The 25,960-nt window shown below is 37.8% G+C and overlaps 1 protein-coding gene across 1 annotated transcript in view; it reads left to right on the top strand.

Annotated features, from left to right (window-relative positions):
• LOC115423891 (uncharacterized) overlaps positions 1–24,083 on the top strand; it is a 92,326-nt gene extending 68,243 nt beyond the window's left edge. The window contains 31 exon segments of the mRNA XM_075353490.1: positions 6,840–6,886; positions 9,706–10,005; positions 16,359–16,664; positions 16,825–17,051; positions 17,053–17,128; positions 17,221–17,262; positions 17,265–17,464; positions 17,466–17,560; positions 17,668–17,758; positions 17,761–17,923; positions 18,121–18,418; positions 18,515–18,567; positions 18,570–18,738; positions 18,740–18,813; positions 18,926–19,105; positions 19,108–19,209; positions 19,405–19,493; positions 19,495–19,699; positions 19,791–19,950; positions 19,952–20,097; positions 20,210–20,494; positions 20,690–20,983; positions 21,076–21,387; positions 21,505–21,792; positions 21,930–22,259; positions 22,369–22,494; positions 22,497–22,640; positions 22,643–22,675; positions 22,792–22,992; positions 22,995–23,078; positions 23,770–24,083. Coding sequence (XP_075209605.1) covers positions 6,840–6,886; positions 9,706–10,005; positions 16,359–16,664; positions 16,825–17,051; positions 17,053–17,128; positions 17,221–17,262; positions 17,265–17,464; positions 17,466–17,560; positions 17,668–17,758; positions 17,761–17,923; positions 18,121–18,418; positions 18,515–18,567; positions 18,570–18,738; positions 18,740–18,813; positions 18,926–19,105; positions 19,108–19,209; positions 19,405–19,493; positions 19,495–19,699; positions 19,791–19,950; positions 19,952–20,097; positions 20,210–20,494; positions 20,690–20,983; positions 21,076–21,387; positions 21,505–21,792; positions 21,930–22,259; positions 22,369–22,494; positions 22,497–22,640; positions 22,643–22,675; positions 22,792–22,992; positions 22,995–23,078; positions 23,770–24,008 — 5,359 coding nt within the window. The 3' untranslated portion in view covers positions 24,009–24,083.
• Positions 24,084–25,960: the final 1,877 nt, after the last annotated feature.

Genomic DNA, 25,960 nt, shown 5'->3' with positions numbered 1-25,960 from the left:
TGTTGCTTCTCCACATTGGAAATCAATGTCCCCACAGGAGAAGGGAAAGCATTTCGATCAGGCCAACAAAGAGAGACTGGAACACGAGAAGCAGCATCCAGACTGGTCTCCCAAAGATAATTAAGTAAGAACAACCTGCTCACTCACTACTCAGACTTCCTTAAAGCTGATGAAATCCTCTCATGCAGAGATTTTGTGTGTTTATCAGTTGATGCTCAATAGATGTTTTGATTTGTTTTAAGGGAAAGAAAAGGAAGAGGGAGAGGTATAAGGCTCCCACCGGCTAAATCCAGTGAGTGTGTCTGTGCATATAGTAAATAATTACCAGTCAATTAAAACCATCCAAATTAAAGATCGTGTGTTCAGTTTGCTTAAATTACACAATGCTATTATAATATTACTACTATGTGATACATGGGGACCCACGGGTTGTAGATGTGGGGGGGTAGCGGTCCATGATTGTTGGGGGGTATGTGTGTCAGAGCAGTGCAAACTGAAGATGCTTTACTATTCCTCTAAGTCTCCAGGCCCACTCTACTGCTGTATGGACCCCCCAGGAATGCTGTGTCCCATGAATTTGTCATGTTTACCCCCCTTAACGGTGGCCCAGGCTGCAGGCGCCAATGTTAATACCGATATGTCAGGACTGTGGGAGTAAATGCGGCGTTCCTGTTTTTAACTTCATTTCCCATCATGCAACGTGGTACTGCGCTTCCGTGATTATAAGGCAGCTGTATTCCAAAGTGACTAATATCGCTGAAAATATTGGTCCTATCAACTTGCCAAGATATTTAATGTGGAGACTGGACTATTCCTCAACTGTAGCTACCAAATGGGCTCTATGCACAACCCCACTACTTCCTGAACTTCAGGTGGGTCCTTTATTTCCTGTCTTTCATTACTGGACACACTGATTAATCCAGGTATGCCTAATCAATCAGTTGTCCCAACAAGTAGCAGACACACCTGGATTAATCAGTGTGTCCAATAATGAAAGACAGGAAATAAAGGACCCACCTGAAGTTCAGGAAGTAGTGGGGCTGTGCATAGAGCCCATTGGCCTGGTAAAAACATCTCAATTTGTCAGAATCATGCCAATACACACAGATGCACACACACACCAAGGTTATAATCGTTAACGAAAACGAACAAAATGATGAAAACTAAAACTGAAAAGACATTTTCGTTAACTGAAATAAATAAAAACTCTAATTTAAAAAAAAAAAAAAAAAAAAAGATATCTAACTGAAACTGTATTGTGTGCTCACAAAACTAACTAAAACGTATAAAAATTATGTATAAAATTCCCTTAGTTTTCATCTTTGTCAATGTTGGATTGATATCAAATTGATTTATTTCGCTCCAGCAATTTGAGCTGGTGTCACCATACGTCACTTCACAGTCTGTCATGTCTGGTCACTGGTGGTTTCCAGTCGTCTTCTGGTCCCCACTCTACCTGGAACATACAGACTAAAGCTGGGACAAAGCAGCAGAGTCTTGTATGCGATTTACTTTAGTGACGCGTGGGTTGTTTTTTTTTTTTTTTTGCTCACTGTGTGTGTGTGAGTGACAGAGCAGAGCTGAATGACAGCATCAGAAAGGTGTTGAACTAAGCATCCAGGTAAAAGTTGGAGAATTTATCACCATGAAAAGGCCTTCCAAGCCCTTAGCTGCACAGTTTAGAAGCAGAGAAAAGAGGAGGATGAAAAGTAATCCAATTACAGAGGTATGTAACCTTTTATTGACCCTTTGCACGTTACGTCACGCTCTGTTCGCGCCGCAAAAGAGCGCCATGACAGACGGCGAAAGTGCCGGACTGCACACTGGACGGCAAACCAGCTAATATAGAATTTGATCTGAACGTTCTCGTTTTTGGTCGTTTTTAACCCTACTTTCCACATACAGTGGTCGCACACAACAGTTCCATCCTTCTTAAAAGCCACCCATGGTTTCAGCTGGTTCCAGACAGAGCCTGGATCTGATGGACCTGATATTACAGATAGAACAGCCTCTGTTTGTGTCCATAGCATATTAGCGCCACCTAGCTAAATGGCTAGACTGGGTTAACTACTATATGTTCCAATGGCTGTCATAAGTACCCTTCAATATTAGCTCTTGTTTTAGTGGCTGCCTTTTTTTTTTTTACCAGCTACACTACGTTGTATGTCCTACTGTTACTGTCCTTATGCTGTTCCATATGTTCTAGTGGTGGAACTGTACATATGACTGTGTGTAGATAGTAGAAAGGCAGACACTTCAACAACAGAGCTAACACTGTAGGATACTTATGACAGCCACTAACATTATTACACAATGTTAGTTCATTAGAGCTGCTTTTGGTTACAGTATTTGAGTTTTGATGGCATGCTGGGGAAACATGTTAAAAACAAACACAGCTAGCTAGCTAACGTTAGCTGTATCTTTCCTTTACCATTATGAGATACATTCCTCTGCCGTGAGTGCAGTACAGCGACTCTGTAATCTAACCTGAGACTAAGAACTGGTATCATCCAGACTTTTGTATACTTTTAGATCAGTACCTGTGTATGGGGACACTCCATTTATAACAGAATGGTACAGATCGTGTTCTTTAAACTCTGGTAGACTGGAGGATTTTGCTAGATCCGTAAACACATCAGGAGGGAGAAAGGTCGGTAGCTAGCCCTGCTATTGCAAGCTGCTCCAAATAGTGTTCTTTGTGCCGTCCAGTAAGGTGAGTCACTTCGCAGGACAACTCCAAAACTTTATTTTCAGTGCTGGTAGACATAATCCGTCGCTCATTGGTTTGTTTGTTGTGTTGCTTTTGCCATCCACCACGGCGCTGAACCCCTAGTCACGTGATAACTGTGATGTTGGAGCAAAGGATCAATAATGTTAAAAAACATATGATGTTACTAGCTACAGCTAGCTGAATTGAAAGGAAGCAAAGTTGGCTAATTATGGTACTGTAGATGAATAAGATATGAGATATCTGCTAAGGTGTGTGGTTTACTGCTGCTGACCTGGCTTACATATGTTTCTATATGACTTATATTTCTACCTGGTTTACTGCTGGTTGGCTGGTTTCTATATGTTTCTTTCTGGTTTATATGGTAAATAGACTGAACTTACATAGCGCATTTTCTACACCTTCATGGTGCCCAAGTGCTTTACAATTCCTCACATTCACCCATTCACACACACACTCATACACCAGTGGCCAACTGCTGCCATGCAAGGTGCTGCCTGGCCCTACTGGGAGCAATTTGGGGTTCAGTGTCTTGCCCAAGGACACTTCGACATGTGGATAGTCGGAGCCAGGATATATATGTTTCTATCTGGTTTCTATATGTTTCTATGCGGTTTACTGCTGGTTGGCTGGTTTCTATATGTTTCTATCTGGTTTCTATATGGTTTACATGTTTCTATACGGTTTACTGCTGGTTAGCTAGTTTGTATATGTTTCTATCTGGTTTATATATATTTCTATGTGGTTTACTGCTGGTTGGCTGGTTTCTATATGTTTCTATCTGGTTTCTATATGTTTCTATGCAGTTTACTGCTGGTTAGCTGGTTTCTATATGTTTCTATCTGGTTTATATATGTTTCTATGTGGTTTACTGCTGGCTGCTTTGTGCATCTACTCTCACACTTTGTACATCTTCACATTGTTTCCAGGTAAGTGACGCTGTGTATGGATCACACACCCCCAATCTGCTATAGGAAGTTTATACATCGTACTGTACATGTGTTTGTGTCTCTGCTCTGTCAATGAGCCGCCCTAACCCGACCCCCAAATAAAGTATCCAGGGTAACCTGCTGATCTGCGCCTCACTATTTTCTTTGAATAGGATGGTGAGGAAGATAAAATATATGAAATAACTAAAACTAATTCTAAAACTAAACTAAACTAAAACTAAACATTCAGAAAAAAATGATAACTAATAAAAACTAGCAAACGTGCTCTAAAAACTAATTAAAACTAACTGAATTAGAGAAAAAAAGTCAAAACTAAATAAAACTAAAATATAATTAAAAATCCATAACTATTATAACCTTGACACACACACACACACACAGACGCTCTGTGTAACATATGGTCATGGCCATAGTATTTGGACGGTGACACAAATTTTGTAGTTTTTCCTCTGTACGCCAGCATAGTGAATCTGAAATGAAGTAGCCGAGATGTGGTTGTAGACTTTCAGCTTTATTTCAAGGGGTTTGACAAAATTATTACATGTACTGTTCAGGAATTCCAACCATTCATGGCTGTGTCAGTCCACAGCCGCATTATGACGTGGGCATGTATGGCCTAGCTTGGCCAGCCATCCTTCTTTGTCAATGACAAATCCATCTGGAATCGCTTGAATCCAAATATAAAGGCGGGACTAACAGGTGGTGACTAAACCAATCACAGATAAGATGGACGTGACACATTTGTCAGAGAAATTTAAGAATACAGGGTGTAAGCTATAAATCGATCCTTATTTTTGAATCAAGCAACCGACAACAATTGGAAAGAGATTTGCGCACTTGGAACTGACTTTGACTCGTGACAAAAAGAAGCCGGGTGTGTATGACGCATTGTGAAACACCCACCCCCCAAACTTGTGATTGGTCGGTATAGAATAGATCATGCATATTTCACAGCGATGGGCCTGATTCCAGACATTTTTTCAGTACTTAATACACTGAGAAAACCAGACGGCTGGTCAAGCTATGTATGGCCACCAGTGGAGCAGGCTGAAATCTGAAGTATACACGGCTGTCCTCTCCCCTCAGATTTTCAAAAATAATGCAAAATGACTTTTTTGGGTTTCACATTCAGATGGATCATGACCCAAAATATACTGCAAAAATAACCCAAGAGCTTTTGAACATAAAGAAATGGAATGTTCTTCAATGTCCAAGTCAGTCACCTGATCTCAACCCGATAGAGCTGCTTTACATATACTGAAGACTCAGCTGAGGGAAAAAAAAAAACACAAACAGGCAGAAACTGAGGACAGCTATAGTAAAGGCCTGGAAAAGTGTCTGCAGGAATGAAATGAAAATCAGTGTTTGGTAATGTCCATGGGTTCCAGACTTCAATCAGAATTTGACTGCAACTGTCGTCAGATTTACAATGACCATAACTTCAGATGTTAATGAATGATTTATTTATTTTTAAAATGGGACAGTTTGTAGTAATGAACATTTACACATAAATATGAGAGATTATAGCCATATGGCTAATTTCCACCTCGAGTCCCATTGGCAGGTAAAAGGAAAAAAAAAAAAAAAAAAAAACAGCTTTCAGATAACATAATACCATAACTGAAGTAAGATATATAAAAAGAAAATCTAGCAACAACACACAGTGCATACAAACAGACAAAAACAGGGACCAAGGCAGCCACCAAGCAAAAACTGATTAAAGTTTGCTCATGAATTATATTATAAATATCCCTTTGTTACTATTGCACGACAATATGCATTTAAAGTGGTTGTAATTCCTAAATGTTTAATGCAAAGATGTTTCAACCCATTGATTTAAAGCAAAAGTCCACGTTTCAATCACATCTTGATTGTTTCATTTCAGATAGTGGTGGTATACAGTGTATACCACCACAATATGATTGTATACTGTAAAGGAGCAAAATAGCAAAACCTGAGTCATGGTCCAAATACTTATGGACCTGAATGTAAACAGCTGTGTCCTGGGAGAGGAGATAAGCTAAGAGCTAAGTTAAGGTGGTTAGCAGTTTGCTTAAGACACTGAAATTATTGCAAGAACTGTTAATACACTGCTATAATACGAGAGCAGGTGAGATATATGAGGCCTCACACAGCAGGAAATGTAGCTGACAAGAAAGTTGAGAAAAAGAGGAAGTTATTGTAACCGTTGCTAATCACATATAATTTTATGTAACTAGGAAGGAAATTTATATCTCAAGGGAAACAGTAAATAAATAGCACATTGGGAAAAGCTTTTCTTCGTTTAAAGTTTGGTATTTGTGTGAGTTGCAGGTTATGATGTATGACTGTGTGGCTACTTTGACTACTGGGGAAAAGGGACACAAGTCACCGTAACTTCTGGTAAGTAATGATCTGTTTCATCACAAATTCATTTCAATTATTTTTCTGTGTTTTATTGTTACATTATTGTTCAAATACAGTCAACTTACTCAACTGAACTATACTGAAACATAATCTGTTCCAAGAAGCAAAACGATCAGGGTAAATAGGTGTTGTATTGAGTTGCATATAAAATAATTGCACGTTTGTTAGAAAGTTGTAAGATACTTTTTGCACTGAAGTGCCATTGAAAGCTGTCACTGTGATGACTACTTTGACTACTGGGGAAAAGGAACAACGGTGACTGTAACATCAGGTAAAAGCAGCTTTTTATGGTATATTTAGACCTTGGTATCTACGTTATGTGAAAATTGGTGGTTTTTGTATGTTGGATATGTTGACATAATGCACAGTGACAATGCTTTTGACTACTGGGGGAAAGGAACAACGGTGACCGTCACATCAGGTAAAAACTGCATATTTTGGATGTTCAAAGAAGATTTAAGTCATTAAGTTGTTTTTCACGGTATCCTTAGACTTCAGTATGAATGGTGTGTTTGAGGTCCTGGTTTTTGTATGTTGGATGTGTTGACATAATGCACAGTGACGATGCTTTTGACTACTGGGGGAAAGGAACAATGGTGACCGTCACATCAGGTAAAAACTGCATATTTTGGATGTTTATGGGAGATTTAAGTAATTAAGTTATTTTTACAGTATCTTTAGACTTCAGTATGAATGGTGTGTTTGAGGTCCTGGTTTTTGTATGTTGGATGTGTTGACATAATGCACAGTGACAGTATTTTTGACTACTGGGGGAAAGGAACAACAGTGACTGTAACATCAGGTAAAAGCAGCATTTTTTTCCATCGTATACGCAAGATTTTAATATTTATTTTATATTTTACGGTATCTTTAGACTTCAGTATGAATGGTGTGTTTGAGGTCCTGGTTTTTGTATGTTGGATGTGTTGACATAATGCACAGTGACGGTGCTTTTGACTACTGGGGGAAAGGAACAACAGTGACCGTAACATCAGGTAAAAGCAGCATTTTTTTCCATCGTATACGCTAGATTTTAATATTTTTGTTATATTTTACGGTATCTTTAGACTTTAGTGTGAACGGTGTGTTTGAGGTGCTGGTTTTTGTACGTTGGATATATTGATATAATGCACAGTGACGCTGCTTTTGACTACTGGGGGAAAGGAACGATGGTTACGGTAACATCAGGTAAGTCAATGATTTTTCATTGTGTTGTGTTAATTTGGAATTAAATTTAACACAAATTTTGTACTGAATTTAATGTGCTTGAAATTTGTAATGTCATGTCATGTTTAGTGGAAAAAAGTAGTGTTTATCGCAAATGACAAAAAAAATATTCAGTAGGGTGAATTGATGGTGTCGATATGGAGACATATGTAGTGTTTAATAAATTATTACACCGATTTTGTTTACTGGGGAAAAGGTACCGTACAGTCACCGTCACCTCAGGTATGTAATCTTACTGTCTCTGATGAGAAAAATGCATTTCATTTCAAATGAAGTAGTAAAGTAGTCCCAGTTACTGGGAGATAAGGCAACCTCAGCCTGAAAAGACCTTCTCACATTTGTAAATATCCTTGCCTTTTTTTTTCTTTTTTTTTAAATAATAATATTAGTGGTTGAATTAATGCAATAGTCAGGAGTTTTTGTGAGGGGCATTAATGGACTCTCTCAACTGTGATGGCTGGGCTTTCGACTACTGGGGAAAAGGAACAACGGTAACTGTAACATCAGGTAAGATTTAAACCTTTTAAATTTTACGGCATTATATTGAAATGAAATTATTGTAATTTTTTAGCTTGTAAAATCAGACTTAACATACGAAAAGCAATATATTTGACAGGACAGCGCCTGTGTATTTTGGGTCATTCAAGTGCATTTGTGGCACAGTCATAAATAAATTCATCAGGATCTAGAAGTAGATGTAATGTTTTTATACTAAGAGTTAAAAAGATTCAACGCTGTGTTACTATGAGGCTTTCGACTACTGGGGAAAAGGAACAACGGTAACTGTAACATCAGGTAAGATTTAAACCTTTTAAATGTTATGGCATGATATTGAAATGAAATTATTGCAATTTTTTAGCTTGTAAAATCAGACTTAACAACTTTAAAAAAAAAGCAATATATTTGACAGGACAGCAGTGTGTTGCCTGTATATTCCGGGTCATTCAAGTGCATTTGTAGCACAGTCATAAATAAATTAATCAGGATCTAGAAGTAGATGTAATGTTTTTATACTAAAAGTTAAAAAGATTCATCACTGTGTTACTATGGTGATGCTTTTGACTACTGGGGAAAAGGAACAACGGTAACTGTAACATCAGGTAAGCTTTAAACCTTTTAAATGTTACGGCATTATATTGAAATTAAATTCTTGTAATTTTTTAGCTTGTAAAATCAGACATAACGTAAAAAAAAGCATTATATTTGACAGGACAGCGCTGTGTTGTCTGTGTATTTTGGGTCATTCAAGTGCATTTGTGGCACAGTCATAAATAAATTAAGTCAGGATCTAGGAGTAGATGTAATGTTTTTATACTAAGAGTTAAAAAGATTCAACACTGTGTTACTATGGTGCTGCTTTTGACTACTGGGGAAAAGGCACTACGGTAACAGTGACATCAGGTAAGATTTAAACCTTTTAAATGTTACGGCACAATATTGAAATGAAATTATTGTAATTTTTTAGCTTGTAAAATCAGACTTAACAACATGAAAAAAGCTAAATATTTGACATTACAATGCTGTTTCGCTTGTGTATTTTGGGTCATTCAAATGCATTTGTGGCACAGTCATAAATAAATTAAGTCAGGATCCAGAAGTAGATGTAATGTTTTCATACTAAGAGTTAAAAAAATTCAACACTGTGTAACTACGGTGATGCTTTTGACTACTGGGGAAAAGGCACTACGGTAACAGTGACATCAGGTAAGATTTAAACCTTTTAAATGTTACGGCACAATATTGAAATGAAATTATTTTAATTTCTTAGCTTGTAAAATCAGACTTAACAACATAAAAAGAACCTAAATATTTGACATTACAATGCTGTGTCGCTTGTGTATTTGGGTCATTCAAGTGCATTTGTAGCACAGTCATGAATAAATTAATCAGGATCTAGAAGTAGATGTAATGTTTTCATACTAAGAGTTAAAAAGATTCATCACTGTGTTACTATGCTGGTGCTTTTGACTACTGGGGAAAAGGAACAACAGTAACTGTAACGTCAGGTAAGAACAGACTTAAACCTCTTAAATCATCACAAATTTAAACAAAAGGAAGAATTTTGTGACAGATTGGGATGTTTTGTTCCACTTGGTTTCTATAATATGTCTGCGTGACTGCATCTTTGTACCGTATATGTGCTGATCTTATGTTTGTGGTTATTTTGTGAAAAGGCACAAATAATATTACAGGGGGATTATCTTGTGCAACACCAAAAGCGATAACTGTGAAAATCTGTTAAAGAAGATGTATTCAATTGTTTAATAAGAATGTTGTGTTTTCTCTTTGTTGAAACCAGGACCTCATGAAAAATGTCTAAATGTTGAATTGAATTGTTATTTATCCAGGCATATTTTTTACCCTCTCTGTTATATATTTGTTTGTCTTTTCCAGCCACAGTGACCAGGCCGACAGTGTTTCCTCTACAACCATGTGACATGCAGGATGGGACAGGAATGATCTCTTACGCCTGCCTTGCCACCGGCTTCACTCCGTCGGCACTGACCTACACATGGACCGTAAATGACCGTCCTTTTGCCGACTCCATCCAGTATCCTCCAGTCCTGAAAAACAACTTTTATACTGGAGTCAGTCAGATCCAAGTGAGGAGACAGGACTGGAACAACACCCAACTCTACAAATGCCGTGTGGAACATCAAGGGGAAAATAGAGAGGTGATAATAAAGCCCGCAGGTAAGATGAACCTGATTCACATATCATTATTAATACTCCTTGAGTTGACATTTTACAGGGTTAAATGTTTATTATGTGTTTTGTGAGTGGCTCTACCCTTTATTACAACAGCATCAATTTTATGTCTTTTAATTATATTTAGTTTTTACATCAAAATGTACCATTATTAAAGAGTAAAAAATGTGCTATCACCAGAAAACAAAGTAATATTTAGTATTAAACAGAATATTATTTTTACAAAGAAACATTTTTACAATACTATCACAAAGCTAATGCTTACTACGGCATTATACCAAATTAAATTGCAACATGCTTTATAATAATAATAATAATAATAATAATAATAATAATAATAATAACAATAATAAACTATTGTCGCTATTTTTTTTACATTTCTTTTTATTATAATTTTGTTGTTCAGTATTTAAAAAACATATTTTCATAGTACAATTCATCAAATATGCATAAAAAAACAACAGCAAATGAATCCTTATTGTTGATGAAATGACAAAAAAATGTAGATCATATCCATTGTTTTGTGTGGTGTGTTTTCTGGAGACATGTTTTTAAAAGACTTGTGAATTTAGCATGATCTGAATATACTGTAACTGATTTAACTGCTTTAGAAACATTTCGGGATTAAAATAGAATTAACCGTATGACATAGCTGTAAATGTATGTAGTCTCATCTTTATTAGACCATGTAAGGTATCCAAACCATGAGGTGGAATGAAAGGGCTGATGCTTGCTCATGCATGCTCATCTGCTGACTCAGAGTATTTTATTTTATTTACTAATATGTGACATTTGCACCTCACTTTAAGAACATATTGCAGTGTGTTCTCTTCCTTTCAGTCTGTCTCAAATCTTTACAATTTGTCTGTTAATTTCTTCTTGATCTTTATCTGCCTCCACTTTCACTCTATGTTCTTATTTCACATCGAGTGTTTGCTTGCTTAAACTGTTAATGTATATGCAGAAGGGAGAAATGATGCTCAGAAATTAATACTGTTTAGTGTATTTCCAGTGTATGAAACATGTTCCTGAACATTTGAGTAATAAGTGTTAGTATAATATAAGAAAAAAAAATCACTATATGTCCATGCATGTTGCATAGCTGGAAACTAACCACAGCAGATATTAAACATTATCTGTGTGACATATAAAAGCCTATAACAGATTAAATGGACATTGCAAATATAAAACAGAACATCCTCTGCTTCTGCATATATGCATATAATTCCCTGCTTCTGCTTACCTATATATATATATATATGTGTGTATGTTTCTTTTCTTTCAGAGACAATCTATGAGTTGCCAACTCTTACAGTCTCGGCCTCAGACGGTGAAAACGATGTTACCTTTTTCCTGCCTTGCCAAAGAGTTTTCTCCCAAAACTCATGAGTTCAAATGGCTGAAAAATAATCAAGAAATTACCGGCAACAAACATGAGATTACAACAACTTCTGAGGGCAAACAAGTAAATGGAACTACAATGTACAGTGCAGCGAGTTTCCTCACAGTAGCTAGTCAGGACTTGGAAAGAGACGCTGAATATATGTGCCAGTTTAAGGGGAAGGGTGAAGGAGGAGCAGCAACATTTCTGGAATTCAACTGTGACCTACAGACCTACAAGTGATCCGCCATGTGAGTGAACTTGCATTTTAAATTTTCTTCAAGAAATGTCTTTACGAATTTCAGTTCCTCCAATAACTGTTGATTTTTTTTATCTCTCAGGTGAGGGAAATCTTGGGGAAAGCGTGAAAGTAAATATCATTCACCCTCTTTAGAGGACATGTTTCTAAACGGCAGAGGACCAAGTACTATGTGACGTCTCTTCAACCCCTTGTTCCAGTCTACAAAATTTACTGGCTGAACCATGACGGTAAAGAAATGTCAGATGGTGCCATTGAACCCGGACTAAAGAAAGGCAAATTCACAGCCCCTCTGCTCGTCTCATATGACGAATGGAACAATGGGATTCAGTGCGAATGCCGTGTTGAACTTGATGGTGTGATAGAGCCGATAATTAGACCCTACAGAAGGGCTTCTGGTAAGACAACTATCCTGTAATTTGATTAAATGTCATGAAACAGACAAACTTTTAAACATCTCTTGCTTGTTTTTTCAAATGTCTTGCAGCAGAAATGTCTATTCTAAACTGTTCTTTTTTGTAGCAAGAAACCTAATGTGTCTTCCATGTTTCAGGAGGAAATCCTCAGCGTCCATCAGTGTTTATGCTGCCACCAATAGAACACACTAAAAAGAAAGTGTGACCCTGACTTGCTATGTGAAAGACTTCTTCCCTGCGGACATTTTGGTGTCTTGGCTCATTGACGATGAGCAACTAGAGTCAAACTCAGAGTATGAGTATAACACCACAAACCCTGTAGAAAACAGCGGTACCTATTATGCCTATGCCCACTTATCAGTCACTGCTGATAAGTGGAAAGAGACGGACACAGTGTATAGCTGTGTAGTTTACCACGAATCTGTGATCAACACAACTAAAACCATCGTCAGGTCCATGGGCACAGATCGCTTGAAACCACCAACTGGTCAACCCTCAACATGAACATCCCTGAAACGTGCAAGAGCCAGTAGATGTTATGTTGTGTCGCTGTGTGTTCTGCTGTTTGATGTTTGTTGCCTGTGATATGATATTGTGTTTGTCTTCTTAATGCATATTCACATTGAAAATAAAAAAAAAACACTTTGCAACTTTGTTGATGTATGTCGCCTTCAGTTCATGTCTTTTGAGCTATATGTTTTAATGTTGTTGTGTCACAATGCTACACTAATACACAAATTACTTTTAGATGGAAGCACATTTTACTCCAACATAGTATAGCTAATTTCACTTTATATTGTAGCAACAGGAATAAGAAAATGGCTTTACTAAATAGGAAAAATATTTACTAAATAATATGTCTGTTGTTTCATTGTAGCCAGTGCCATAACACTATTTCTGTGACTTGTCTTCATGTATTCTGTGTATTCTACTGGATCTTGCACCACCAACACATGAATGATGATTGAATCAGGCCAGTCAAATATATGATGGACTTAGACATGCAAATAAGGTCTTTTCACAAGCAATTCAGGAATTCTAATGGTTTCTTATATTGTTTAGTTAGACTTAATGAGCTGAGAAGTTAAAATATGGCTAAATATTCTGCTGTGGAATTGAAAGGGTATAAATCTTACCTGATGCACTGTATCATAGTGTCTTTTCCCCCAGAGTAGTAATTTAGAGGATGTATACCATAAACTATAAATTATAAAGCACAGATTTGATTATGATGATCATGATTATTGTTGGGTTGGAAAGCCCCTGTTTTAAACCACATTATTAATTAATAATATGCTCAAGATTTTCCGGATTGACATGTTTTACCAAGAGAACAGTGACCAGCTGAAAGAAGGCGATAATCTGCAGAGCACCGCCCTCACCTTCATCCTTCTCTTCCTCATCACTCTGGTGTTCACCATCGGAACCACTGCTTTCAAGGTAATGAGGATTTTAAAAAACAAAATAAATAAATACGTAAATAATAATGCTGTTGAGCTTAGTGCATAGGTATTTCTGAGTGTTCAGACAACTCAAACACTGGAAGAACATACAAAATTCACGCATGATAATAATCATGTTACATTGTGATACATGTCTCTCTTCTTAACATTATTTACCAGTAAAAATGCTATTTATTTGACTTTGAACTTAAATTCTAAAGTAATTTGCAGCCACACTGCACATTAATACACTCAAACACTTTGAATGTAAATTTATATTTAACCTTCCTCTTGTGTTAGTTTTCTGTTACCATCTCTTATGTTAGCAGGTCGGTTTTGACTTAAATCAGCTGTAAAATACACTAAAAACAATTATCTATCTTCCAATTTGTTTCTCATCTCTTGGTTACCTTGTTAGGCTTCCTTATACATGAAAATATTGGTTTTCATATTTTTGGTGTGAGCCTCTGGGCCTTTTTTTGTCACTATACTCCTTGATGTGCACTCTATAAATCACCAACTCTAAACTGAACTGACCTCACATGTGTGGACATGCTCGTCTTTGCTTGTTTTGTTTTTGTGCAGGTAAACTGGATAACAAGGCAAAATGAAAATCCCCAAAAGTTCACGATTGTTAGAGGAGCTGGCTGTCAGTGTGTTGACTGACAGTGCACTTATGATTTTAGTTTTGGCTCTAATTATTGCTTTAAAATCTAATTTTATTACTGGGTTGAAAAGGACCCTAACAACATAAGGCAAGGCAAGTTTATTTGTATAGCACATTTTAGCAACAAGGCAATTCAAGGTGCTTCACACAGGACATTGAAATACAATGACAGAGAAAAAGAAACACATTTAAAACATTATAAAGAAACATGTAAAAGGTGATTAAAAACAGCAAGTAAGAAAACAACACATAAAATCCAAAAATGTAAAAAACACACACATATTAAGTAAGAGTTGCAGTGCAGAGTTTTGAAAGAGAATATAAAATTTAAAAAGTAGCCTTTTAGTCAAAAGCAGCAGTGAACAGGTGAGTCTTTAACCTGGACTTAAAAGAACTCAGATTCTCAGCAGACCTGATATTTTCTGGTAGTTTGTTCCAGATATATGGAGCATAGAAACTGAACGCTGATTCTCCATGTTTAGTTCTGACTTTTGGAACACAGAGCAGACCTGCACCAGACCACCTGAGTGGTCTGGATGGTTCATACTGGACTAGAAGGTCTCTGATGTATTTTGGGCCTAAACCATTCAGTGCTTTATATGCTAGCAAGAGAATTTTAAAGTCTATTCTCTGAGAGACAGGGAGCCAGTGTAGAGACCTCAGAACTGGACTGATGTGGTCCACTCTGTTGGTCTTAGTGAGGACTCGAGCAGCAGCATTCTGGATCAGCTGCAGCTGTCTGAACATAAAGATCATAATTTCAACCAGAGCATTTTAATAATTTAGTGAAGAAAAAAATTGTATTATTTTGTTGAAATAGAGGTTCGTGACAAAGTCAAAAAGCCTTGATGCAATACACAAATTTTATATGGTTCATTTATGCATTTAAAATATAAAATGGGTTGGTGCCAACCCTAACACAAGAGGAAGGTTAAGATCTATGTCTTAACCAACATTACTTTATGTCAGAAAAGCATTATAAACATTAACATTTCTATATATAATATGTATATTATTCCCAGATTCTTTCAAATATTGTTACTATAGCGACGTGTACAATAAACAGAATTATGATAGATAGATGAAAAATACTTGCGGTACTGGACTTTAAGGAAAACTTGTTTTAGCAGTAAAACATGATTATACATCGCATTAATGATTAATAAATAAACTAATATACTAATAATGACAAATTTAAGTGACAACTGTAGGAAATGGATCTTTCTTTCTGGCATGTTATTAATCTGCGTCTTTGTTTTTGTCGTTTCAGGTCAAATGAAATGAAGCAAACTTTCTTTAAAAACAAAATGTACTTTCCACATTGTTCTTATAACCTCAAAGTAGCATGTAAGTAATTGCAACTGTTCTTTTTCATTTAAATTACAAAGCTTTGCATTTTTGAAAATAATGTTATGTGATAACATTAATGTTTTTGTGACATCTTCTTTTGCCCTTTGTTTGTGTAGAAAAATGTTCATATTATTATTATATACCTTTAACATTGTTGGAGTTAATTATTTAGTGAGTATAAACCATCAGTTTTATCTATTTTCCCCTCAGCACCTGCAACCAACAGCATGTCTAACCCAAAATGCAAATTATGAGGTGTCAGACTCTGGTAGTTTTTGTCTATTTATAATAGAATCAAGAACTAAAACTTTTAGCTAAATCATGAGAAGCCGTGTAAAATGTTCCTGATAACACATGTAAAGTGATATGAGATATGTAAATGTGCATTGTGTTTCGTTTACTGAATAACCACCCCTCACACCTGGTATCTGTGATGCACCGTGCTCTTTGCTATGTTTCACTTCTGCATTTTGGTCCTTTTTTTGGGACCTGGGTGTTACTCAGTGCTTCCGCTCGCTGCTCGCCCTGTTCACTCTGCCCTGTCAAGCTGCAACATCTGTATAACTGACTTTCAGCCCTATCTCCACCTGATTTGAATACACCAGTCACTGTAAAAGCACAATTCTGCCATCTAGCCAAAATTCAATCTATTACATGTAGAGCTGAGACAACACTGTTGACTGTTGATCACTTGTTCAGAATTTACAGGTATGTATGATTCAACTGATCAATGAGTTCAACATTGAAAGAATAATGTTTACATACAACAGTACAAACAAAGACAGCCGAAATAAAATTACCCCTTTTTTTTTCATTTCAGAAGAGAAGATTGTCTCTCCAAACATCACAGTATACCCTATCTGGGAAAGAAAAAACACACTTTCAACACTCAAGCTCATCTGTTCCTTAAGTGACTTTATCCAAGTGGACCTGACTGTAACATGGGAAAAGAACGACCAGCTTCTAAACGTAAGACAAAACCAAGAAAGCAGAAGAGTGCGGAGAACCACATTCAGTTTCAGCAGTGAGATTGAGCCAAATAGTGCTGACTGGAATGGTGGCTCAAAGTTCACATGCAAATCCATCCACAAAGGCACGGAGCAGAAAGCGTCTACAAGTATTTGTAATGGTAAGTATATGCAACTGATGTCTCTAATTAAAGTATGACTGCTGCATGTGAAAAGAATAAATGTTTCTAGTAGAAATTGCAAGTTGAAATTAACTGGTAGTTATAATATGATTTCAATGGTGAATGCAGAAATGAAAACAGAATTAATGTTTTCTGTCAGTTCTTCCAAACAGTCCCCCATTGGTTCATGTGGAGATTCCCAGCTTTGAGGCAGTGATGAGCTCAACGTCTACAGTGAAGGCTAGATGTACTGTGCACAGTGCCTTTGCTGCCACAGTGAAGTGGTTGATAGATGGGAGTTCTGCACTGAGTAACACTGTGATGCAGGTCCCCAGCACAACTTATATAATCAGCGATTTGACACTTTCCCCAAATAAATGGAGAAGACCGATACCGAGTAACATGCAGAGCAGAACATCCATGCTTCACACCTACTCATACTGAGAAGACAGTGAACGTTGCAGGTGAGTGGACGGCATTAGATCTAAAGGCAGGTGTCTTCTTATTGAAAGGGCATAAATCGACTCAACTTTGTTTTCTTGTTCATATCATCCAGGGCCTGCAGTTACCGATCCAGTGGTGGAGATCAGAAGATCATTCCCGATTTCCTGAAGGGAGACAGTGCTGTCCTGGTGTGTGATGTCACAAAACTCTCCTCCACTGATCTGTTTGTCACCTTTGAGGCCAACGGTGTTAAGATTTCTCCTAAACAGTATGTGGATCTCCCTGAAGCACCAGGTCCATATTCAATCAGTAGAAGTTTTCCTGTCCCTTCAAATCACCTGAGGAAAGGCAAGAGTTTTCACCTGCAAAGTGACCCAAGGTTTCTCCAGGACATTTCCATCAGTATCCACAGTCAATATTTTGGTAAAACTATTTCTTTCTTCTTTTATTCTGACAAATACGATGGATACTGTTGTTCTACATTTCATTTATACTAAATACACTGAATAATGCACTGGTTCCTGTCTATTTAGTGGGCCAGTGATGGAGCTCCTTCTGGCCCCAGTGCAGAGTCAGGACAACAGATGTTGTTGTGCACTGGTCAAGGCTTCGACCCTCAAATAAAATGGTCTTCTGAATCTCGGAATACTGTGAGTCAAAAAGTGACATCAGCATGGATGCAAATGGACGTGTGACTGTGATCAGTCAACTAAAAGTCTCTGAAGCAGAGTGGAAAACAGGGAAGGTCTACAACTGTGAAGTATCTGACAAGACTCTCAAAGACCAGATCAATCGGGAAATCAGCATCTGTTCAGGTAGAAATAATTCAAGGTAGACGACCTCAGGCTATTGAGTGCTTACAAACTGCCATTTATGTTTATTATTTGGATTGAATTTGAAGCATAATATCAACATAGTCTTTACCATACAGCATAAAATAATACTGATGATCTAGTTTGCATGTGAATTAGTCTTCCTTCAAACTGATGTTCTTCATACTTTTCATTGTCAGGACAAGAGAAGGTTCCTCCTTTCATTCACGTGGAGACTCCAACCTTTGAGACAATGATGAGTGCAACCTCTGATGTGAAAGCAACATGTTCAGTCCGCACAGTATTTGCTGCCACAGTGACCTGGTTAATAGATAATTCTCCACAGATTAACCCTGAGAGGCAGGGTCACCAACACAACTCATATAATCAGTTATTTGCACGCTCCCCAAATACGTGGAGAGGACTCAACCACGTAACATGCAGAGCAGAACATCCATGCCTCACACCAACTGAGAAGACAGTGAACGTTGCAGGTGAGTGGACGGCATTAGATCTAAAGCAGGTGTCTTCTTATTGAAAGGGCATAAAATCGACTCAACTTTGTTTCTTGTTCATTATCATCCAGGCCTGCAGTACAGATCCAGTGGTGGAGATCAGAAGATCATTCCCAGATTTCCTGAAGGGAGACGTGCTGTCCTGGTGTGTGATGTCACAGAACTCTCCTCCACTGATCTGTTTGTCACCTTTATGGCCAACGGTGTTGAGATTTCTCCTAAACAGTATGTGGATCTCCCTGAAGCACCAGGTCCATATTCAATCAGTAGAAGTTTTCCTGTCCCTTCAGATCACCTGGAAAAGACAAGAGTTCACCTGCAAAGTGACTCAAGGTTTCTCCAGGACATTTCCATCAGTATCCACAGTCAATATTTTTGGTAAAACTATTTCTTTCTTCTTTTTATTCTGACAAATACGATGGATAATGTTGTTCTACATTTCATTTATACTAAATACACTGAATAATGCACTGGTTCCTGTCTTATTTAGTGGAGCCAGTGATGGAGCTCCTTCTGGCCCCCAGTGCAGAGTCAGGACAACAGATGTTGTTGTGCACTGGTCAAGGCTTCGACCCTCAAATAAAATGGTCTTCTGAATCTCGGCAAATACGTGAGTCAAAAAGTGACATCAGCATGGATGCAAATGGACGTGTGACTGTGATCAGTCAACTAAAGTCTCTGAAGCAGAGTGGAAAACAGGGAAGGTCTACAACTGTGAAGTATCTGACAAGACTCTCAAAGACCAGATCAATCGGGAAATCAGCATCTGTTCAGGTAGAAATAATTCAAGGTAGACGACCTCAGGCTATTGAGTGCTTACAAACTGCCATTTATGTTTATTATTGGATTGAATTTGAAGCATAATATCAACATAGTCTTACCATACAGCATAAAATAATACTGATGATCTAGTTTGCATGTGAATTAGTCTTCCTTCAAACTGATGTTCTTCATACTTTTCATTGTCAGGACAAGAGAAGGTTCCTCCTTTCATTCACGTGGAGACTCCAACCTTTGAGACAATGATGAGTGCAACCTCTGATGTGGAAAGCACATGTTCAGGTCCGCACAGTATTTGCTGCCACAGTGACCTGGTTAATAGATAATTCTCCACAGATTAACCCTGAGAGGCAGGTCACCAACACAACTCATATAATCAGTTATTTGACACGCTCCCCAAATACGTGGAGAGGACTCAACCAAGTAACATGCAGAGCAGAACATCCATGCCTCACACAAACTGAGAAGACAGTGAACGTTGCAGGTGAGTGGACGGCATTAGATCTAAAGCAGGTGTCTTCTTATTGAAAGGGCATAAATCGACTCAACTTTGTTTCTTGTTCATTATCATCCAGGGCCTGCAGTTACAGATCCAGTGGTGGAGATCAGAAGATCATTCCCAGATTTCCTGAAGGGAGACAGTGCTGTCCTGGTGTGTGATGTCACAGAACTCTCCTCCACTGATCTGTTTGTCACCTTTATGGCCAACGGTGTTGAGATTTCTCCTAAACAGTTGTCTCCCTGAAGCACCAGGTCCATATTCAATCAGTAGAAGTTTTCCTGTCCCTTCAGATCACTGGAAAAAAGACAAGAGTTTCACCTGCAAAGTGACTCAAGGTTTCTCCAGGACATTTCCATCAGTATCCACAGTCAATATTTTTGGTAAAACTATTTCTTTCTTCTTTTTATTCTGACAAATACGATGGATAATGTTGTTCTACATTTCATTTATACTAAATACACTGAATAATGCACTGGTTCCTGTCTTATTTAGTGGAGCCAGTGATGGAGCTCCTTCTGGCCCCCAGTGCAGAGTCAGAACAACAGATGTTGTTGTGCACTGGTCAAGGCTTCGACCCTCAAATAAAATGGTCTTCTGAATCTCGGCAAATACGTGAGTCAAAAAGTGACATCAGCATGGATGCAAATGGACGTGTGACTGTGATCAGTCAACTAAAAGTCTCTGAAGCAGAGTGGAAAACAGGGAAGGTCTACAACTGTGAAGTATCTGACAAGACTCTCAAAGACCAGATCAATCGGGAAATCAGCATCTGTTCAGGTAGAAATAATTCAAGGTAGACGACCTCAGGCTATTGAGTGCTTACAAACTGCCATTTATGTTATTATTGGATTGAATTTGAAGCATAATATCAACATAGTCTTTACCATACAGCATAAAATAATACTGATGATCTAGTTTGCATGTGAATTAGTCTTCCTTCAAACTGATGTTCTTCATACTTTTCATTGTCAGGACAAGAGAAGGTTCCTCCTTTCATTCACGTGGAGACTCCAACCTTTGAGACAGTGATGAGTGCAACCTCTGATGTGAAAGCAACATGTTCAGTCCGCACAGTATTTGCTGCCACAGTGACCTGGTTAATAGATAATTCTCCACAGATTAACCCTGAGAGGCAGGTCACCAACACAACTCATATAATCAGTTATTTGACACGCTCCCCAAATACGTGGAGAGGACTCAACCAAGTAACATGCAGAGCAGAACATCCATGCCTCACACAAACTGAGAAGACAGTGAACGTTGCAGGTGAGTGGACGGCATTAGATCTAAAGCAGGTGTCTTCTTATTGAAAGGGCATAAAATCGACTCAACTTTGTTTCTTGTTCATTATCATCCAGGGCCTGCAGTTACAGATCCAGTGGTGGAGATCAGAAGATCATTCCCAGATTTCCTGAAGGGAGACAGTGCTGTCCTGGTGTGTGATGTCACAAAACTCTCCTCCACTGATCTGTTTGTCACCTTTATGGCCAACGGTGTTGAGATTTCTCCTAAACAGTATGTGGATCTCCCTGAAGCACCAGGTCCATATTCAATCAGTAGAAGTTTTCCTGTCCCTTCAGATCACTGGAAAAAAGACAAGAGTTTCACCTGCAAAGTGACTCAAGGTTTCTCCAGGACATTTCCATCAGTATCCACAGTCAATATTTTTGGTAAAACTATTTCTTTCTTCTTTTTATTCTGACAAATACGATGGATAATGTTGTTCTACATTTCATTTATACTAAATACACTGAATAATGCACTGGTTCCTGTCTTATTTAGTGGAGCCAGTGATGAGCTCCTTCTGGCCCCCAGTGCAGAGTCAGGACAACAGATGTTGTTGTGCACTGGTCAAGGCTTCGACCCTCAAATAAAATGGTCTTCTGAATCTCGGCAAATACGTGAGTCAAAAAGTGACATCAGCATGGATGCAAATGGACGTGTGACTGTGATCAGTCAACTAAAAGTCTCTGAAGCAGAGTGGAAAACAGGGAAGGTCTACAACTGTGAAGTATCTGACAAGACTCTCAAAGACATCAAAAACAAGACCAAACAGGAAATCAGCATCTGTTCAGGTGATATAAAACTTGAAAATATTGCTCTTGCTCTCCAATACATTTTACTCCAATTCTAAATCAACAGGTTTTTCAGCGGGGATTGCATTTTCTCCATTTAACATCATATTTCTTTTTTTTTTGTTTGTTTTTTTAAGTAACTCCACCGTCATCTCAGATTGTTGGCGTATACATTCAGGGACCACCTCTCCAGGAGATTCAGCATAAGGGACAGATGACTATCACTTGTCTTCTGGTCGGCCCTCATCTTAATGATTTCACCATTACTTGGAGGGTGGATGAAAACATACAATCTCCTCAAAACATCCGTATGGAGGCACCAGTAAGTCACAACAATGGGACAGAGACGAAGCGGAGTTTCCTCACAGTGTCAGCGCAGGACTGGGATGCATACAAACAAGTGTCCTGTGAGGGAAAGCATATATGTTCTAAACAGGGCTACAAGGACCATACAAACAAAAGCAGAGGTATTATTACATACATATAAAAAGCAAGTTGATAATGTTCTTTAACTTCTGACTTTAAAGATAAAAAATGTACGTTATCCCTTATGTATTGTCTCTGTCATTTCTCCAGAGTTACATGTACCGACAGTACAGGTAGTAACTGTGTCTGAGCCGTCACTATCAGACACCGCCACTCTTGTCTGCTTAGTTTCTGGATTTTTCCCACCTGACATCATAGTGAACTGGAAGAAAAATGGCCTCAACTTCCATCATCTAATCACGTCAACAGTCCTCCATGGAAAGATGCAGAGAGTGGCACTTATTCAATGAGCAGAATGAGCATATCTCAAACCGAGGACCAAGAAGCCACTTATTCCTGCGTCGTCAGCCATGAATCATCTGATAACCTTTAGAAAGCACCACAAAGGATGTTTTTGGTAAGAACTGACAGTTATTTTTGTTTCTTCATTAGCTCCTGTCAAGTATCAAACAAAGTCATGAAATTCTATGTATTTTTATATATATATATTATGTCTCTGACTTTACTCTCCAGCCACTGTGACCCCAACTCAGCCGTCAGCCATGTTGCTCCAGGGCTCAAATGAACTCGTGTGCCTGGCTTTTGGCTTCAGCCCGGCGTCTATTAACATCACTTGGTTTCTCGATGAAGACAAGGAACTTTCAGATTATAACACCAGCGAGCCCCATAGAGGTCCAAATGGAAAGTTTAGCATCCAAAGCCGTCTCCGTCTGTCCCCGTCAACATGTTACCAGGGGCGGTCCACACCTGCAGGGTGGCCCATACAACCATTACCATAGATGTGAACATATCTCAACCAGGTGTCCATTCAGCCTTTGATTCCCATTTCTTTTCTATATATCAGAGACTTTAGTCGCTTTTTCATTGACCCTGGAATTGCGCAAATATAACTTGCACATAAAATTTTACCTAATGGAAAAAGGAAAATTTCACCAAAAGTCTCATTTTTCGATTAAAAGTTTTTGCGCTGGCAAGAGGTGGTTTTTCGGGCATAGCATAAATGGTATATCACGCAAAACTGCAATGGAAAGACCTTTTTTCACAACTAGAGTCAAATGAATTTAAAAAATGGATGTTGACGTACGTTACAACAAGCGAAGAAGAAGAAGCATGTCGCAGTATGTGTGGATGCACCAGGAAACCCAATCATTTTTTTAATTTAGTATGAGATAGAGGAGTAATATATAATAATAATGAATATATCTGTAAATCAACACCATATTTACATTCGTCGCCATGTTTATAGAATGACTTCTCGTGTCATCTCGCAATAATAAATAAATAAATCATCACATTTGTGATTTAATGGAAAAACAGACATTACTCACTTCTGTTTTTTCCACATTTAGTAAATATCAATAAAGTTTTGCGCAGATGTCCAATGGAAAAGCGACTTATGTTTACTTACTTATCTGCAACTTAAAATATAATATCTTTTTGCTGTCAACAAAATAATGTTTGACTGATCATCACATTGTAATTGTTTCACAGAAAACCTGGATGGGTGTAACCTCTTTGATGACATCATGCATGTAGATACAAACCAAGACATGGGTGTGGAAAGCTGGTATATGGCTTGCTCATTCCTTCTTTGTTTTCTCATCTCGATTGTCTACGGTCTATGTGCTACTCTGGTCAAGGTGAGATACAGACATACTGTGGCAAAAGTGGTATTTCAAAGTAATCTTTTCCTTGGTATAATTGAGTGTCATTGTTCATTCATAACCTAGACCAGGGGTGTCCAATCTTGGTCCTCGAGAGCTACTATCCTGCATGTTTTAGATGTATCCCTCTTCCAATACACCTGATTCAAATGATAAAGCTATCATCAAGCCATTCGAAGCCTGATAACGACCATCCGGTGTGCTGGAAAAGGGAAACATCTAAAACATACAGGACAGTAGCTCTCGAGGACCAGAGGATTGGACACCCCTGACCTAGATGGATAGTTTCGAAGCTTCTTTCCCTCCTACACTTGTATCTAAAACCAACAGAGCCCATGCACAAGAATACACACCATTCATTATTAGATCCAACCTACCTTTGGTTAATAAAGAATAAGTTAATCCATTCCATATATAACAACAAATTAACACCTCACACCCCCTTCGAGGAGCTGAGAGTGAGCGAAGACTTTTATTTGTTCATTAAGCATGTGTCATGGTTTTGAGGAACATATTTAACACACAACTTAAGCAGCAGACTACACCACTCTCACTCACCCTTCCTGTGATCTTTGGTGCCCCCTAGTGGACAGTTCTAGGTTTGGGGAGAACCATGCATCCAAGACAGCTTTTTGCATTGAAACTGTTTTATATACGACACAAGACTGATTTATTTTTGTTTTTTCCTCCGACAGAAATGATGTCAGCCAGAAAATCCCAGCGTTACTTTTATAAATGATGGATGCTGCTGCCTGACTTGTTCAAAATGTAATGCATTTTGGATATAGATGTTTGTTTTAATCTTAGATTTACATGATTACATAATTCCTTAATGTGTAAATTTCTGGAGGTTTTGTGCTGTGTGTGTGTGTGGGGGGGGGGGGTTTGTTTTTTTGTTTTTGTTTTTTTTTTTCATTTATAGGTGGTCATGTTTGCATGAAGAAAAAAGACAATAAAAAAAAGCAAATAAGAACATAAAACATGAGTGTCACAATTATTTCGCTGTAAAATCTACATTTAAAACAGGGGAGCTTCAAGTAGTCATCTACATATATATATATATCTTTAAAAAGAAATAATTATTAAAAGGTTTTTATTCTATACAGTGTGATAGGCGTTGTGTTACTTTTTTTTTTTCTTCAACTTTACTGAAAATATATAAGTATACAAAAAAGAGAAATTTTGAACAAAAATCAAGATGTCAAAAGGAAAAAAGCATCCAAGCAAATAAAATAATGCAAAGACTTGGAGACACAAGAAGAATAGACAATAATAATAAAAACTTAAATATAAAGATCTAAGAAAAATAAATACATCAGAGAGTAAGTTCAGTCCATTTTAAAGAATTCTTTATATATTGCCAGAGTGTTAGTGCTTTTTTATTAAAGATAAATTCCATGATTAATATATTTTTGAGACTCAATCAGAAGACTTTAAAATTTATGTGTGTTTTGGCATATTTATTTTGTGTATGTGAAATTTTCCACATAAAATGGTCAGATTAACAACAATTCTAAATTATGAATGTTCATATCAGTGTTACATCTTGTTACTGCTGTATGTCACACTTGGTTGTAGTTCTCTGTTTTTTCCACAAGAGTGTGACAAAGCTCCACATTCAGCAGCTTAGTTTCACTGTGAAACTAATGTTAGAGTAATTTGAGGATGCTGATGTCTCTGTACTGGATTGCATTATATGATATAGATGCATTTGCTGAATAGCACACATCAGTTCTTTGCATCTCTTCTTTCTATGTACGTACATGCACACTGTAAATGAGTGTCATAAATGTATGCACACTCTTTTGACATAGAGCTGTATGTTTGTGTCTGCATTTGTATACCTGTGGGTTTAAAGGAATTCACATTTGGGAGGGATGACACTAAGCACATCCAGCCATACTATTGGCTGCCTCTGGAGTGATCTAGCAGTGTGTGCAATCTGATTGGCTAGGGAGCTGTGGCAGCCAGCCCAAATCTGTGACGCTGTTGCTGGGATGGAGTCACAGCATGCTGCT

Source organism: Sphaeramia orbicularis, chromosome 8 (genome assembly GCF_902148855.1).
Source record: "Sphaeramia orbicularis chromosome 8, fSphaOr1.1, whole genome shotgun sequence".
In the NCBI taxonomy this organism is placed as follows: domain Eukaryota; kingdom Metazoa; phylum Chordata; class Actinopteri; order Kurtiformes; family Apogonidae; genus Sphaeramia; species Sphaeramia orbicularis.
The sequence above is the reverse complement of the archived record's forward strand: the minus strand, read 5'-3'. Positions and strand labels throughout refer to the sequence as shown.